The sequence below is a fragment of the Mustela lutreola genome, chromosome 4, assembly GCF_030435805.1.
Source record: "Mustela lutreola isolate mMusLut2 chromosome 4, mMusLut2.pri, whole genome shotgun sequence".
Lineage (NCBI taxonomy): Eukaryota > Metazoa > Chordata > Mammalia > Carnivora > Mustelidae > Mustela > Mustela lutreola.
In genome coordinates, this window is record NC_081293.1 from 75,406,631 (window position 1) to 75,423,696 (window position 17,066).

At 49.8% G+C, this 17,066-nt stretch overlaps 1 protein-coding gene across 1 annotated transcript; it reads right to left on the bottom strand.

Moving 5' to 3' along the window:
• Positions 1 to 3,492: 3,492 nt before the first annotated feature.
• LOC131830128 (spermatogenesis-associated protein 31E1-like) lies at positions 3,493 to 8,331 on the bottom strand. The gene is made up of 2 exons (XM_059172507.1): positions 7,168 to 8,331; positions 3,493 to 6,021 (listed from the first exon to the last, which is right to left on the bottom strand). The coding sequence occupies exons 1-2, from the start codon at positions 8,329 to 8,331 to the stop codon at positions 3,493 to 3,495; spliced, it is 3,693 nt and encodes a 1,230-aa protein (XP_059028490.1).
• Between the last annotated feature and the right edge of the window lie 8,735 nt (positions 8,332 to 17,066).

Below are 17,066 nucleotides of genomic sequence, written 5' to 3' on the forward strand. Positions count from 1 at the left end.
AGGGTAGACATGGAGCCTGGAAGAGGACCCCCCCATCAGTCTCTCTGCTGGCTTGAACCACACAGAGAGACAACTAAAGAAAAGGGCTCACCTGTGGTGAGATCTGTTTCTAGGACACTAAATGTGATTTTTTTCATAAGCAGGATCTCAAGAAATCCATGCGTTGACCCTGTGTGTTAAGGTTAATCAGGCTGTTTTTTATGGAAAGAAAGAAAAACAGAGGTTGCGGTCTGGAAAGTTTCTTGGCCAAGGGGTCATCCCCCGAGAGGCCTGCCCCTGAGACCGAGGGTGGGAGGTTTCTGGAACAATGTCCCCCACACTAGGGCATGTGCTGGGAGGAATCCACTTACTGACAGGAGGTTTTATCTACACATACTCCTTGGTTTTCCTACCAAATAGGACTGCTGAGTCATGGAATCACAAAGTAGGAATTCTCAGGGGAAACACCAAGAAACAAACATCAAGACTAGGGTGCTGAGTGACTGTCTGTCTTGGGTCAATCCTTCATCGGTCTCATGCCTTCAAACTACCCTTTGTCTCATGCCACAGCTACCCATGTCAGCATGTGGAGGGTTTGGACAGATGGGCTTAGAAGCCCTACAAACACTGACTAAAAGAAAGACCCCATGGCAAGATTTCACCAATGCCCAGGAGTTTAAAGGACAGCAGGGAGAGCCAAGATTCCACATCAGAAGAAGCCAGGGACATCTGGAGGAGAAAGGTACAGCTTAGCCCCTCACAGGCCTGCTTCGCATGGAAAGAAAGGCAGAAAATTCTGGCACTCCTTCCTGTGAGCACTGAATGACCATCCTTCCTTCATTCAAAACTTACCACCCCCCCCCCCCTAAAAAAAAAACCAAACGAACAAACAAACAAACGTAACATGTGAAAAGGCTGAGCCAGGGACAGTGGTTTCTACCCCAACTATTCCTGAGTTAGTATTATGGTCTTACAATACCTCACTTTTATTGTTTAACTGTCTCTGCTCTGAATACATTTCAGAGAAAATTCTGAAGTAAGCATTCAAGTGAAACCATAAAAATGTTCTGTACTATGATCAAGTGGGCATTTTAACGACTTATAATTTCGCTTCTAATGTAGGAAATGCTCCATACCTCCCAAACTAAGCTTGTTAGGGGTCAGACAGATTCATGAATGTGTGCAGTCTCTATTAGATTTCTGTCCTGGGTTGTTTTTCTTCTAAATGTTTATAGCTGCTTAAGCAGTGATTTAGAAAAAAATACTTTGACTACTTTTTTTCACTCTATGAACCCACCTCAAGTATTGTGGAAATATTAAAAGATATAATTCTCTCATTCCATTCTCATGCCTCAAAGCCTTTAGTTTGTGTTTTTGAGAACACTTGCACTGAACGTGATGTAAGTGTGCTTGGGTGTCCTGATACAAGGGTGGTGTTTTACATTCAATGCCTGTTTCTCGAAGGTTCACTTCAGCCCAGAGGAGCTGCTGACATGTTCTGTTGCTTCTGTGGGGGTTCTGCCTGTCTCATCCCTGGGCTTACTGCCCTGCTCTGTGCCACCAACAGTTTACCAAACTGCTGGGGGTCTGTGTTCTGGGATCCTGGCTTCTCAGCTGGACCCACTGGGAGAGACCTGGAGACCACATGATCTGCCCACAGAGTCCTACCATGGCCCAGGGTAGTAACAGGGAAGATCAAGGGCTGTGAGAATGCTTAGCACTGCTTCGCCTGGGCTCCCTGCCCCCTCTCGCCAGGGCAGCACCCCACCTCAGCCCCTGGCCACCCACTCCCAGGACGCAGTGGTGGCTGCTACAAACTAGGGTTGTAAAAGCCTTCTGCTCGCATGTGGCACACATGCCATCTTAGTGAAGCAGTGACAAACCAGGGAAGAAAACAGTATCTGTTAATTAGCTCTAATGCAGAGTTCGACTGTCCTGCAGTGTCCGTGCCTACATCTTTGACTCTTCGTGGACTTCCACTCTTTCCATGCAAAATCGAAGGGACAGTGATGCCCTGGCTAGCCCCCACCATGGAGGAGGGAAGGGGTGCTTGTGATTTATAGACTAAGAGGAAAGCACAGGAATCCCATGGGCAATGGTTTGTGGAACCAGGCCAGGTTGGAAGAAGTAAAAGGAGGAATGAAAACAGAAAGGTGCAGTGTCCTTTTCTTTCAGAGAGTAACAGATGAACAGCGTCTGAAAGGTGGCCAGGAGCTGGGGTCCAGGGCCCCTGAGCCTCAGCAGAACGCACAAATCTCAGTTCCACATCACCATTAATGAACTGAAATGTCTCCTCTCTGTCAGTTTCAGGTGATGAAAGACTGTTTATATATTTTGGAACTGTCCCAGGCAGTACCAGAGTCTTGGTTCTCTTACCTGAGAAGGAAATTAAGGTTGAAAATGAGAATACAAGGTGAAGACTGATCATAAATTGTTAGCATTTCCTCTCTCCCTGATGACTCAACATTGCCAGGCAGAGGCTGTGAGCCCCCTCCTGGGCCCTCCAGGGTGGTCAGGCTGGCTCCCGTCATAAGGTCCCCATCTTACCTTCCCCTGTCTGTGACCCAGGGACTCCAAACATAACAGTGAAATCCCCTCAAGTCTTTGTGGCCATCCCAACCTGAAATACAGGGACCTGCCCAGGGGTTCTCAGTGATTCAGGTCTGCACCTGCTGGATACAGTCACCTCCTGGACCCGCCTGCCATGCGGCCACCAGCAAGGAGTGCCGGTTGTGCCTCCTGCCCTAGCACCTGTGAGCATAACAAGTCCGGTCATTTCTTAGCTTTCCTGTGCGTGACTTCCACAACCACGTTGGAATGTTCCTTAAAGACCCCACAAGGGGGACTAACCTCGCCCACTCACAACAGAGTGGTATTGGCAGAAAACAGAATCTTCATCACAAATACATGTGGTCTGGGAAAGCTAAGCGACTTACTAAACCTACATCTAGAAGGTGTCCTGCATCCTAGATGCCTGATGAACTCAGAGAGCCCGTTTCGTGCACAGTGGATCACAACAGCTCAGTTCCTCTTCGCCCCAAATCCTTGCTTCCCTGCTCATGACTGACCCTGTTCTGACAGGATTTCTCACCTCTGCCCTCAAGGCCAGTCTTGTGTCTCCCAACTGCGGGCCCCACTCTGACCTAGGATTCCGTCTTCCTAAAGCCTCCGCGGGATTTCTGCCTCGCAAACCCTCCCTAAAGCCACACAAGCTCCAGGTGGAGGGAAAGCAGGAGAGGTCCCGGTCTGGTTCGTGTTCACCTTGTCATGGAAACTGAAGGAGAGGGAGGAAGGGGGCGGGGGTGGACCCCGAGATAAACCATCCTCCAAGGCCCCATTCATTCTGGAAACCAAAGCAGGTCCTCGGGGAGAGCAGACCCTGATCCTTCCCTCCCACCGCAGCAGGGCACACACAGAGGCCAGCACCACTCTTGAGGGGGAAAAAAAAAACAACAACAAAAACAAATCACATTTATTTTGGGGAAGCAAAGTAACTGTGGCATGAAGACGCCATTAGCCCATAGATGATGTACTAATGTGAGAACAAAAAGTTTTTCTCTCCACTGTCTGCGTTTTTTCTTGGGGGAAAGTTGTTCTGCCAGGAAAGGCGTGAGAAGCACACAGTGGCTGGCCAGGTGAACTGTCTTTTTTAAGGAGGCAGCGCCTGGGGCAGTGGGCCTGTAGGGTGCGGCCTGAAGGGCCCCCTACCAGGGACCCGTTCTGGCAGGGTCTGCTCGGGCACTCTGGCACCCTGGTGGGGAAGGGCCACCCGATCCACTCGGTCTTGTTGGCATAGTTGTGGCCCCTGGGGGTGCCCTGTGGACTGGCTGTCTCCCTCATGACTCTCCTCTGCTCTTGGTAGGAGAGAACCCTGTGATAGCAGACATTGGGGTCTGCTGAAGCCTGGAGATCCTTTTTGCACCAGTCAACCTTCGGGACCCTGAGTCCCTGGTTGGGCAACATTTTCTCCTCTAGGATTTGCTCCACAGCCCTCACGACCACCTGAGCCTCGGCAGAAGCCCTGTCCATGGCTGACCTGCCCATGACTTGTCCCCGGCCCTGGGATGATGAAGACTTGCCCTTTTGAAGGGAATCTTCCAGTCCTCTGCCTTTACTGGGAAAGAACCACTGGAGCAAGTGCGTCATCCTTCTCCTGAAGTAGTTTTCCGGAGGCGCCTCCTCTTTCTTCAGCAAGATCTCACAGGCCTTGCTTCCCGAGGCCTCTCCTGACTCCTTGCTCTGGACTGGATGTCTCACCTCACTGATCTGGAGGAGCTTCATTTCTGACCACTCCTTGGCGGGCTCTCTCGAGGGGGACCTCGTGGAGCTCTCTATCTCCACGGGGGGGACACATGACCTGCTCAGGCTCTTACATTGGTGCTCCAGTCCCAGGGGTCCTGGCTGCCTGTGGGGGCTCTGGCCACGGGATCTTTGGCCATGCAGCACCTCAGAAGTAGATGTGTCTTCACTGGACCTGCTCTGGAAGCTAGACAGAGATCCCTGAGAAGCCAAGATGTCAGCAGCAAGGAACATGTTGGACTGACAGTCTTGAAGGAGACTCTCCGTCTCACAGTCTTGAAGGAGGACCCCAGTTTCACAGTCTTGTAGGCACACGGTGGGGGTGGCATCACGAAGCCGGTTCTCTGACTCCATCAACTTCTGGGGCTCCGATCCCCTGCGCCGTGCCTCAAGGCGTAGCTCTTCGAGGTCTCGGGTGACCAACTTTGTACGTTGCAAGGGACTGTCACTTTTCTCTGCAGACCCCGATCTTCTCAGCTTGCCACGGAGGCCTTGGTTGTTGGCCAGCAGACGGGGTTCTAAGGTGACTCCCCAGGCAGGGGCCTCCTTGAAGTCCCCCACCTCCCCGGGCTCTTTGGCACTCAGATTCTGGTGCTCTAAGTTGAGTTCTAGCATGGTCATGTCCCGTGAGGCCCGACCCCAATTCACCCTCCTTAGCTCCTTTGTGGCCATTGCTGGACTTGGACTTGACTCCAAGCTGCTGTTCATAAGAGTCCTAGGGACAGTCTCACTGTGCCAGATTCTGCCCACAAAGCTGTATGTGAAGGTCCGAGAAGGTGACCTGGGCCCCTCTCCAGCTAGAGGGCCACCCCCAGGTGAGGTCCCTTCCAGAGCCTGCTGGATTTCCTCACACGTAGGCTGGGGAACACCGAGGGGACCCCCCCAAGTGGGGTAAGACTCTTTCATCACCTCTCCTTGATAGGGCTGAGAAGGATTTCCCACGAACTTGGTGCCCAAGCCAGCCTTGGATATGCAGGTGGCTGAGCGGGAAGGGAAGGACTGGGAGAGGAGGAAGCCCTTCTTTAACTTGAAGAGGTTTATTGTCTTGAGAACCTTGAGGGGGAGGCCCCAACGGTGCTTCACCCTGAGCCTTTTGATATGTGCTTCTAGCATCCGCTGAGCATATGGACTGAGGATGGAAAAATTGTGGGAGGGCTCCCAGCACTTGGAAAGCGCTGGCTTTCCAGGTTTCCCGTGAGGGGCTGGCTTTCTGGGAAGGTCCGAGGAGTGGTGGGCAGCAAGCCTGGAAGGATGAACATCCAAAGGCATCTGACCCTCTCTGAACTGCCCCAACTTCCTTAAATGGGCTCTCAGGTCCTTCTCTAGGAGCTTCTCGTCTGTGCTGCTTGTGGAGGGCTTCATGTCTGTGTCTGGCTCCTCACGATTTCTTCCTGGAGCCTTCTCTGGAGAGCTCGCTGAGCCCCTGTGTAGATCTTTCTGGATCCTCCCTGCACTGGACCTTGAATCCTTGCCCATTCTTTTTCTTGGCACGGTCCTTCCTGGGTACCTGGACCCAGTCTTCTGTGTGGCCTGGCAGCTTCCATTTGTAGACCCAGACTTGGCCTTGGGACTGTGCCAGCTGTGTGCCTGGGGCACCTTCTGGAACTCTTGGTGAGGCTGTATCTCCAGGGATAGCTGGATCCTGCAAGACGGGCCCCTTACTTGCTTCATGAGCCTCTTCCAAAGGTGCCAATCCGGTTGCTCCCAGAGCTCAGAGTCGATCAATTCGGGGGCCTGGCCACCCTGCGGAAGGTCAGGAGGACCTTGGCTAAAGACTTGCGGAGATCTTTTCATCACAGGGGGTACCTTGCCCCTTTCTAGTTGCTTCTCCAGAAAGTGATATTCCAGGTTTTGAAAAGCAGTTGGCGTGTAAGACGGTGTCTTCTGGGCTACAGGGCAAGACACCTGGCACCTCCCCATCACGGGTGGCAGAGACGAGAGTCCAACTGGGACAGAGGGTGCAAGGCCTGCCTGGGTCTGGGGCTCAGTTAGAGGCCTGAGATGGGACTGATCCAGAGGAAGGGGCTGGGGCTGAGTCAGAGGGAGGGGCTGGGGCAGTGGCTGAGTCAGAGGGAGGGGCTTGGGCTGAGTCAGAGGGAGGGGCTTGGGTTGGGTCAGAGGGAGGGGCTTGGGCTGAGTCAGAGGGAGGGGCTGGAGCAGCGGCTGGTCCAGAGGGAGGGGCTTGGGCTGAGTCAGAGGGAGGGGCTGGGGCAGGGGCCAGTCTAGAGGGAGGGGCTGGGGTTGAGTCAGAGGGAGGAGCTGGGGCTGAGTGAGAGGGATGGGCTGGGGAAGGGGCTGAGTCAGAGGGAGGGGCTTGGGCTGAGTCAGATGGAGGGGCTGGGGCAGGGGCTGAGTCAGAGGGAAGAGCTGGGGCTGAGTCAGAGGAAGGGGCTGGGGAAGGGGCTGAGTCAGAGGGAGGGGCTTGGGCTGAGTCAGAGGGAGGGGCTTGGGCTGAGTCAGAGGGAGGGGCTTGGGTTGGGTCAGAGGGAGGGTCTTGGGCTGAGCCAGAGGCAGGGGCTTGGGTTGGGTCAGAGGGAGGGGCTTGGGCTGAGTCAGAGGGAGGGGCTGAGGCAGGGGCCAGTCCAGAGGGAGGGGCTGGGGTTGAGTCAGAGGGAGGAGCTGGGGCTGAGTCAGAGGGATGGGCTGGGGAAGGGGCTGAGTCAGAGGGAGGGGCTGGGGCTGAGTCAGAGGGAGGGGTTGGGGCTGAGATGGAGGAAGGGGCAGGGACTGGGACAATCTCAGGGTCAAGGGTTGGGGCCTGGCTGAAGGGTCATGTAAGTCATGGGTCAGGGAGAGGCGTGGAACCACGTTGCCCTGAATCTGGAGTGGCAAGGCATGAGAGAGCTCATTGAATATGACAGACGGGAACTCTAATGGGGGATCAGTCACCCTGACAGTGGCCACCAGGGACTCGCTGTGCAGAAAGGGGAGACCCCAGAATAGCTGGAGGCATTTCTGCTCTAAATTGTCCCTTGGAATCTTGGGACGTGGGGGCTTCTCAGGACCAAGCAGCTGTTTTGCTTTGCCCCTCATGCTCCAGAAGGACGGGCGGCCCATGGTGTCCTGCCCGTCACCTGGGGACTTGAACATTCTCCCGAAAGAGGTCAGCTGGTATTTTGACCTTTCTTTCTTGTCCTTCTCCCTCCAAGACCTCAGTTCTTTTCTCTTGGCAGTGAGTATCTCCAGAAGCTTCTGGACGTCTGGGTTGATGGAAGGGGGGATCCTAGTCTCTTCCTGTCTGGGTGTGGGGTCTCCCCAGAACAAGGCTTGTGGTGGGCCATGGGACAGAGGCGCTTGACGGGACTCCAAGCATGTTGAGGTGGACAGGTTCCAGGCATTGGCAGCTGCCTGCCACCAGGACAGGGCCGAAATGGGGCAGTGTGAGCGGCCCAGTCCCGAGATGGCTGGGACAGGAGAAGCTGACCTGTCAGCTGACCAAGGCGTGTGCGGAGCCGAGCTCTGTGGGATGGGGCACGGCAGGGGTGCCCTTGAGTCACACTGAGGGAGAGTCAAAGGAGAGTCTGGCCGCTCTGGGGCCAAGGAGGCTGTCAGAGGCCCAGTGCAGGCCTCTGAAGGAGGGAGACATGACGGGGAAGGAGGAAGAGCAAGTGGCTGGTTTGGAAAGCCATCCGGGGGGAGGAAAGGCTCTACTAGCCAGGAAGTAGTCAGTGAGGAGTGTGAAGCAACGGAAATTGAGGTCATTGGTCCTGCTGGCAGGGTGGAGGCCAGAGGCCGAGGAGACCCCGTCAGTGGAGTTAGGGCAGGTGATGGGGCCACAGCGGGAGTAGCATCTTGCAGAGGCTCCCTGCATGGCTGACGGGCTCCAGCTGGCACCCCTCGGCGCACCTGCCCAGGGGCTGCTTGATGTAAGAACTGGTGAAAGCCCCCCTGGTCAGAGAGCCTCTCCAGGTGGCTGTGGGAGACAGGAGGCATGAGCTGCCGCTGTAGCAGTTGGGTCCGGGAGCGGTCCCCACGGCCGTCCACGCCCCACACCCACATCACAATGCTCCTGCTGTCCCTCACCCTGAGTCTTTGGTCACAGTCTGTCCCCATGGCTCCTCCCAGCCCCCACAAACAGCCCCAGAGGCTGTTACCTGCAGCCCAGGGGTCACACCATAGACTCAGGAAGGCCAACCCAGGGGAGAAGGGGCAGATTCTTTACCTTTCCAGAAAGGAGAACAGGTCCTGAACCTCTTCTAGATTCTTCAGAAATTCTCTGAAACCTGGAAACAGGAGACCGGGTCACAGCAGAAGACAGGGTCCAGGGATCTTACGGGAGGCTGGGTACAATGTCTTATTAGGGGAGACCTTTGGGGGATTGAACTCGGGAGCCCCAAATAGCACTGTCCAAGGCCACATGCCCGCATGGTGACTACAGGATTCATGATGGGGATCGCTTTGTCTTTCCAAAGTGCTTCCCCATTCATGACCTTGCTGGGGGAGGAAGGACTACTGTAGCCTCCAGAGGAATCTAAGCAGAGTTGAACAGCTTGTCCACAGTGGGAGCGGGAGGTCCCGCCCCCAGTCCAGGCCCTGAGGCGCCTGGTTAGGGAATACCAGTTTCCAGCCCCTCAGGGCTTCACTCTGGTGCACAATCTGGGAAGCCTCCGGGTTCACTCTCCCTCCTCAGAGCCCCCAACCCCCACCCAGGGCTCTGTTTCCTGAGGGATGGGCTCAGGCCCTGGTGTCCTGGAGACAGTGGGACTGGGCCTTCAGAGCGGGGGACACAGTGTAACTGGGGCACGCAGGGGTGAGTGGCGGACACTCACCTTTCGCGGTCTGATATTTTTTGCTTCTGTTGCTCCTTCTCCGTGGCTCCACTTGGTACTGAGATAAGAGAACACGGGGAGGCTGAGACCCCCACCCCAGCAGCAGATGACCCAGTGCTCAGGGGCCTGACCTCCGCTAGAGAGGCAGCTCTTAACCTCCAGTTCTTGGCCACCGGTCACTGTGTTTGGGACACTGCCCTGAACCCCTCCACCACACCTGGACTCCGGCCCGAGATCTTCAGGGAGAAAACCTCATGTCCCTCTAACCCTTGCCTGGTCTGGCTTATCCTGGATGGATGGGGTGGTCTACTCTCTCCTGAGAATACCCATTCTATTCTTTCCCATTTCAGGGGTCTTTCCAGTGACTTGGAAAAGTGGAAAGAATAATAGAAAAGATGATCGAGTTACACTCTGTTGGGTCTGGGCCTTGGGTTCCTTACCTTCCCGCTCTTCTTGTGTTTCTTGCCTTGTGGTGAGGACGGATCAGGGTGGAAGTAGGAAAGTAAAAAGACGAAGAGCCCCAGTCCACACACAAAGGCAAAGATGGCATTAACGGCCCAGAGAGTGGGACTGGGGCTCAGCCAACCATCAGTAAGGAATTCCTGAGGGAAGAGATAATTCTCCATCTCTTCCCTCTAGAAAGTACTAATGTCCAATCGCACTGCTGCCCTCAGGTAACTGAGCCCTGACAGTTAGTGACCGATCGCACTGCTGCCCTCTGGCAACTGAGCTCTGGGTGTGTCCATGCAGACACAGGCCTCATGCCCACATCACAGAGCTGTGGTCTGGTCACAAAGGGCCCTTGAGGGCAGGTAAGGGACACAAGTAGCCGGACCACCTCCCCTCTCCACCGCTAGCCCTGTAGTTCTGTCATCCCTCCACCCGCCCAGGCCTGACACTGCTACCCGCTCACCGTGCTAGACAGACCTTTGTCAATTTGCCTTTCATCCTGCGCGAAGCTCAGAGATACCCGTTCCCCTTGAGATCTCCAGTTGTGTTCCATCAGTTTCATAGCTTTTAAAAATCTGTTGAGATACCACCTTACACCAGTTAGAATGGCCAAAATTAGGAAGGCAGGAAACAATGTGTGTTGTAGAGGAAGTGGAGAAAGGGGAACCCTCTTCCACTGTTGGTGGGAATGCAAGTTGATGCAGCCACTTTGGAGAACAGTGTGGAGATTGTTCAAGAAATTAAAAATAGAAATTCCCTCTGACCCTGCAATTGCACCACTGGGTATTGACCCCAAAGATACAGATGGAGTGAAAAGAAAGGCCATCTGTACCCCAATGTTTATAGCAGCAATGGCCACGGTCGCCAAACTATGGAAAGAACCAAAATGCCCTTCAATGGACAAATGAATAAGGAAATGTGGTCCATATACACTATGGAGTATGATGCCTCCATCAGAAAGGATGAATACCCAACTTTTGTAGCAACATGGACGGGACTGGAAGAGATTATGCTGAGTGAAATAAGTCAAGCAGAGAGAGTCAATTATGTGCTTTCATTTATTTGTGGAGCATAACAAATAACATGGAGGACATGGAGAGATGGAGAGGAGAAATGAGTTGAGGGACATTGGATGGGGAGGTGAACCATGAGAGACTATGGACACTGAAAAACAACCTGAGGGTTTTGAAGGAGCAGGGGGTGGGGGTTGGGGGAACCAGGCGGTAGGTATTGGGGAAGACACGTATTGCATGGAGCACTGGGTGTGGTGCAAAAACAATGAATACTGTTACGCTGAAAAGAAAGAAAAAAGAAAAGAAAAAAATCTGGAGTTGTCCTTGGAATTTTGTTTAATTCCAGGAACGTTTGTCCTCTGTGTGCAGCTCCAGTCTCCCCACATAATATGTTCTTTCCTTGCATCACCCTAGTACAAAAGAAACTCAAACTTCTTTTGTGCTTCTTTAGCCATGTACATTTTGAAAACATCTTAAGATGTTTTATTTCAATTAATCTTCACGAACTTCAGCTAGAGGGACTTAGAAAATTAATGATTATTCAAAATTTACAAAGCCGAGGAAGTAGGTAAGGACTTCCAAATGAGTTCACATTTCTCCCAGGCTTGCAGCGAACTGCTACCCAGCAGCCCAAGTTTCTCAACATTCACGGTGCTGTCTAGAAAGTAGATTCAGTTCTGAGAATGTCTTCGGTATGGAGTGTTCTACTGACACCACGGAAAGCTGCCTGTGTGATGATGTCATGCCTCTGCCCATGGGTTCTGACTGTGGTAGGGCTGTGAGTTAGAGCCATCGCTTTTGAAAATGCTTCACCAGGACCTGGGCCAGGCTGAAGAGAGCAGGCCTTTTGAAAGAGTTATCCTACTGATAGAGCTAGAGAAAACCTGCCATTTTGTAGTAATAAAAAACAGGGACCAACCCAGTCCTGTTGAGTGGAAGGTATGTGCTCTGCAGTATCATGCTCAAGTTACAGTGAACTACCGTGAAACATCGTAAGTGTACATTACTTAGACATGCTATTGAGGAAGAGATAAAAGCGACTTGCAGAAAAATTGTGCAGGATGGTTGCATTTGTTCTAGTTTCGAAACTATACAAAATCAAATATGATTTAGCGATGCATTTACTTTGGTAAAAATATAAGGTAAACACAGAGAATAGTGAACAGGACTGATGGACAGACAGGGGGAGGGATGTACAGACGACTCCAAAGATGTGGATGATACCGCATTTCTTAAAATGGTTGGGATGTGTATGGGCTTCTTTTCCTTATTCCTTACACCTTCTATATAATTCATAAATGTCAGCTTGTAGCTTTTAAACACTAAGGTACACTCTAATGTAAACAACCCCTTTGGAAATAAAATCAGACATAACAAAAATCAAATACCCAATAGGAAGGGAGGAGAAAAACTGATTGTAAGATGCTTTGTGCCCGGCAAGGGTCTTTGCTGCCAAGACCTTAAAGATCCCAGTGAGACTTTCAGTTTTGAAACCTCCCCACTGCCCTTCTTATGACAAGCTGATTCCAGCTAAGATCACTTTCTGATGGTTCCCAAACCTAAAAGAAAATGCAGGCTTTTGATTCTCAGTGGATGGTATTTGATTCCTCCTGGCTGGAGATTTTCAGCAGTAAATGAAGGTATTGGGCTGTGGCTGTTAGCAGGCTGCATTCTGACTGTGCCAGGCAGCAGGGCCTGGGTCTGGCTGGCCCACCACCAGGGCTCGTGGAACAAGGTGACCGTGACGCAACAGAAAACAGAACCAGGCCTCACACTTGGGGATGGATTTTATTAAAGCAAAGAAGAGGAGGGAAAATGTGTTTGAATATAGGCCAGGGACATTCAAGCTAACAAGCCCTGAGTTTGCCAAGTGATGGAAAAAAAGGAGCTTTTCATAAATAAAACATAGGGAAAAGTAAACATTTGAGATATATAGCAGCTTTTGGAGAAATTTAGATGGGGCTTTCATGTTTGGAACATTTTGGTTGTTTAGTTATAAACACTGATCTACATATTTATGTGTAATATGTATCTTTTTGTAAGAAAAGCAGTGTTTCCATGTATTTACGCTGGGCAGACATCTGAAGTGCACTATTACATGACACTGATGCTCACAGAGATGGATTCCACTCCTGTTTTCCTCTCCCTTGTGCTTCACCTGATACATAATAAAATCTCCAATGATAGAACACAGGGTGTTCTATCTATCTATTTATTCTGTGTTCTAGAACACAGGACCACCCTGCCTTTTCTGTGATGAATGCCAAGGTTTGAGAAATGTTTTACCTGGGAGTGCTCACTCAACAGCCCAGGTGGTAGCACTGAGCAGATCTGTGCCTCAGTGTCATCTATTCAAATCCGGGAAGGTCAGTTGAGGTCCTCCTGCCCAAACGCTGGGCGGAGAGACACAAGCCCCAGATTATAGAACATTCCCTGAAATAGACAAGAACTCCCAAATGGTTCTGCATATCTCCCAGAGTTACAATGAAACCTTCTTAATATTTATGTTAGTATCTAGAGAAGGAATTTAGCTTCCAATATAAATATTTTTGTAAATAAAGCCAGTTCAGTGAGACCTGAAGGATTTTTGTGGTCCCTTTCACTACACAGAGGATGTTCCTGCCTCATATCCTCTCTAGCCTTTTAGCTTTCTAGGATTAGTGAAGTTGCAACTACTTTGCCTCCTACCTGAGTCTTCCATCGACAGAGTGAACAGCACACATTGGAGGATAGGATAATGTGTTTCAATCATCAGATTGGCTAAGCTAAAAATGATGCTGGGGAAGGAGCAGAATCACAGGTGCTCTCATATGTGCTGGTGAGGTGTGAGTGGTGGTCATCCACTCCAGAATATTCCAGGAGGAGCTATTTAATTTTAAAAATGGGCTTACGTGCATGTTCTCAGAGCACTGAAAAGTATGGTGCACAGGAAAGGAAACCATCAACATGATGAAGACAACCTACCAAATTATCCTAGGATCAGAGAGGGATATGCACAAAAGTTTCAACAATTTGGGTTATTGTCATCTTTAATTGACAAGGAAGTGACAGTCTCTCCCCAGATATGATGTTGGGAGGGGTTTTTTGTTTTTGTTTTTGTTTTAAGATTTTATTTATTCAATTGAGAGAGAGACAGACACACACTCAGAGAGACACAGAGAGTACAAACAAGGGGACAGGCAGAGGGTGAGGGAGAAGCAGACTTCCCACTGAGCTGGGATGCCAACACAGGGCTGGGTCCCAGGATCTGAAGATCATACAGAGGCAGACACTTAATCATCTGAGCCCTGACCCCCCATTAGGAAATTTTTATGAAATGGTACTAATTAGCTTCTTGGATCCTCAAAAGACCAAGAAAGTTGAAGTGAATCTGAAGCAGACTATACTAGGACATTGGATTGTGCTGAATGTCAAGTTGATAAGACCTGTTCTGTTTCACAAAGGCACTTGTAGATTCTGATTCTGCCATTTACAAGAAAACAGATGATGCATGGCTCTTCCTTGACAGTGAGATAGTCATTGGTATTTGCAGGTGGCAGGAACAGGAAGTCTACAGGGCTCCTCTCTCTGCCAATGTTTACACCCCATTACAGCAAGTTTCCTTTAAAATGCACTGGTCGGGGTACAAGGTGGTGGGTATTATAGAGGGCATGGATTGTATGGAGCACTGGGTGTGGTGAAAAAATAATGATACTGTTATGCTGAAAATAAATAAATGAAAAATAAACAATAATAAAATATATATATAAAAGCACTTCTGTAGGCTGACTTGACTCAGACTAACTCCCTGGCCCCAGCGACCCCAGCTACAGTCACTTGCCTGACTGGCTGGTCACCTGTGTTTCCACTTGTGCCACTGGTTACATGAAAGTATGGGAATGCTGTGTGGTCACGCTTTGTGGATCACAGTGGTGCTCGTCCTTCTCTGGAGAACACAGAATGCAGAATGTGAGTTTCCCCAGGTCTGGTGTGGAAATGGATAAATCCGTGCTGTGGCTACATTCCCTCTACCCCTTTTTAAAAATGGCCAATGTGAGCCAGAAAGGGACTGAAACTAGTTCCTAATACAGTTTCACTTAAAAAATTATTTTGAGCAAATGTGTGCTTTTCTGAAGCTCCTAGAGGTTCTTGCAGCTTTATTCAACAGCATAAACCCATGGGTCACCCCCAGTTTTCCCATGATGTTAAGTGCTGACTGTCCCTTCAGGTGGTACATAACATCTGAAATGGAAAATAGTACTTAAACTCTTCAAAGATTATTGCTTTAATAAAAATGTGCAATTTACTTAACAATACTGAGCTCTGACCCTCTCTCTAAACAGACCTGGGAAGATAAGCTGTAGTCCACGGCTTGGCCCCTGAGCCGTGTCCATAAGTATACAGCACCCCACAGATACCATTACAGTCACAGCCAAATTGACAAGAAATCCTGAAGCACCAGAAATTGCCTTAGCAATGCATTCTCTGATGCCGGGTTCATGGCTTCTGCCTGTTTCCATGTTCATGCTCTATGTAACAGCATTCATTACATACATGTGCCATAAATATTCATAAGAAGCCCAATGAGTGAGTAACAGAAGATGTCCTTGGAAATATTTTCCAAGGGCGCATTTTTTTAAAGGCAACAGATTCCCCCCCCCCCCCCCGGAGTTTGGCATGTTTTGGAGGATGGTTTGTTCTCCACTTTCTTCATTATCATTTTGAAATCTGAGATGCCATGATGACTCACTGGCCTTTCACTTTGTTTAGCCCTGCAGCCTTTCTTATCATTCTTTTTTTTTTTTTTTTTAGAAAAAAAGATTTATATATTTATTTGGGAGAGAGTGATAGAAAGTACAACAGGGGGGAGGAGCAGAGAGAGAGAGAGAGAAAAAAGACTCCAGCCAACTCCCTGCTAAGTGCTGGTTAGCCCAGCTGACCCTGAGATCCTGACCTGAGCTGAAATCAAGAGTCAGGCCCTTTACACACTGAGCCATCCAGGTTGAGTATCAGCCAGCCATGGGTGTCCACATTTAATTCTTTGCTACGCATCTCCACCCTGCTCAATCTGACCCACTTCTTAACGCTGATCAAGGAGCTAGTCAGATCTCCCAATCTGTCTGGGGAACAGCTGACCCAAGAGCCATGCGCCCTGGCCCAGTGTTAATTCCAATGTGAGTCGCCTGGCTTCCGAGCTTCCTAACCAGGCTCTTCTCCGTGAGAGGATACTGCACTAGGTTGGGGGTGAGAGTCATTCTTAAGAATCACAATTGTGGCTGACATTGCTATTCTTTATGCTCAGGCTCAGGCTGAGTGTGTGACAGATGGTCTGTCAGCAATTCTCTGAAGGAAAGAAAACCACACCTAGTTCTTCAGTGGGTAGCTCTCTGCCAGAGGATCAAACCCAGACTGGCCTGCTCAGAGTTTGGAGAAACCCAGCATCCTGGCTCCATTGCCTCCAGGAGAAGCAAATCCCATGCTCATGTTTTGTTGATGTCTGGCTATATGTCCCTTCTTAGTTGCACTTGTGTATGTTTCTTATTTGATTAATTTTATTCTTACAATCACTTTGCCTACTACTTTATGTAGTTACTGGATTTTCATTTTGGTTTTTGTTTTTGTTTTTGTTTTTTTTTCTGGGTTTCGGTAGATAGCCTAGTCCTTTTCTATACTTTCTTTGAAGGTGCTTGTTGAGAATTTACTAGAGACTTCTGGTAGAATTTTTATAATTAATAGCCAAGGCACATGCCAATAATTTCTGAGTAAATATGATGCCCATCTTCCATTCCTTATTCATCATTTTCTTAATTACAAATGTGAAGTACTTTCTGTAGTAGGGTTGTATAATGTGTGTGTGTTTACTGAGAGAGAAAAAGAGAAAGAGACAGAGAAAGAGAGAGATTTATTTTAAAGAATTTACTGACTGTGAAATCTGGCATGTTTGAACTCTGCAGATTGGGCAGATTGGTGGCAGACCAAGCTGATGTGACAGTTTGAGTCTGATCCCTGCCTGGAGGCAGAACTCCTTCACACCTGGGGGCCTCAATCTTTTCTTTTAAGACCTTCAACTGATTAGATGAGGCCCACACAGGTTATAGAGCATAATCTGCTTTTCTCAAAATTTAAGTGAAAATCACATATAAAAAAATACCTCTGAAGTTATATCCAGACATGGATTTGATCAACTATCTGGATCCTCTGACCTACATAAGTTGTCACATAGAATTAACCATCACAAACGTGCATCGTACGTTCTCTGATAAGGGACCAAGAGAAGGAAGAAAACAGATGCGTCAACACAAAAATGCTCATAACAAAATAAGGAAGAAATACTCATAAGAATTAGAGTCCTGGAATGCCCGGGTGGCTGAGTTGGTTCAGCTTCCGACTCTTGGTTTTGGCCCAGGTCATGATGTCAGTGTCGTGAGATTGAGCACCACATGGGGCTCTGTGCTCAGCATGGAATCGCTGGAGATTCTCTCTCCCTCTGCCTTTGTCCCACCCACCACTTGCACTCTGAACAAAGAAACAAATGAACAAAGTCTTATGAAAAAAAGAATTAGAGTCCTTATTTCTG

What these genes read in the sequence shown, in the direction of transcription:
- LOC131830128 (XM_059172507.1), bottom strand. Translation starts at nt 8,331, where the DNA reads ATGGGGACAGACTGTGACCAAAGACTCAGGGTGAGGGACAGCAGGAGC. An exon ending in CCCTGGTGGCCACTGTCAGG is followed by an intron (nt 6,022 to 7,167) that starts GTGACTGATCCC and finishes GACCTTCCGCAG; the next exon opens with GGTGGCCAGGCCCCCGAATT.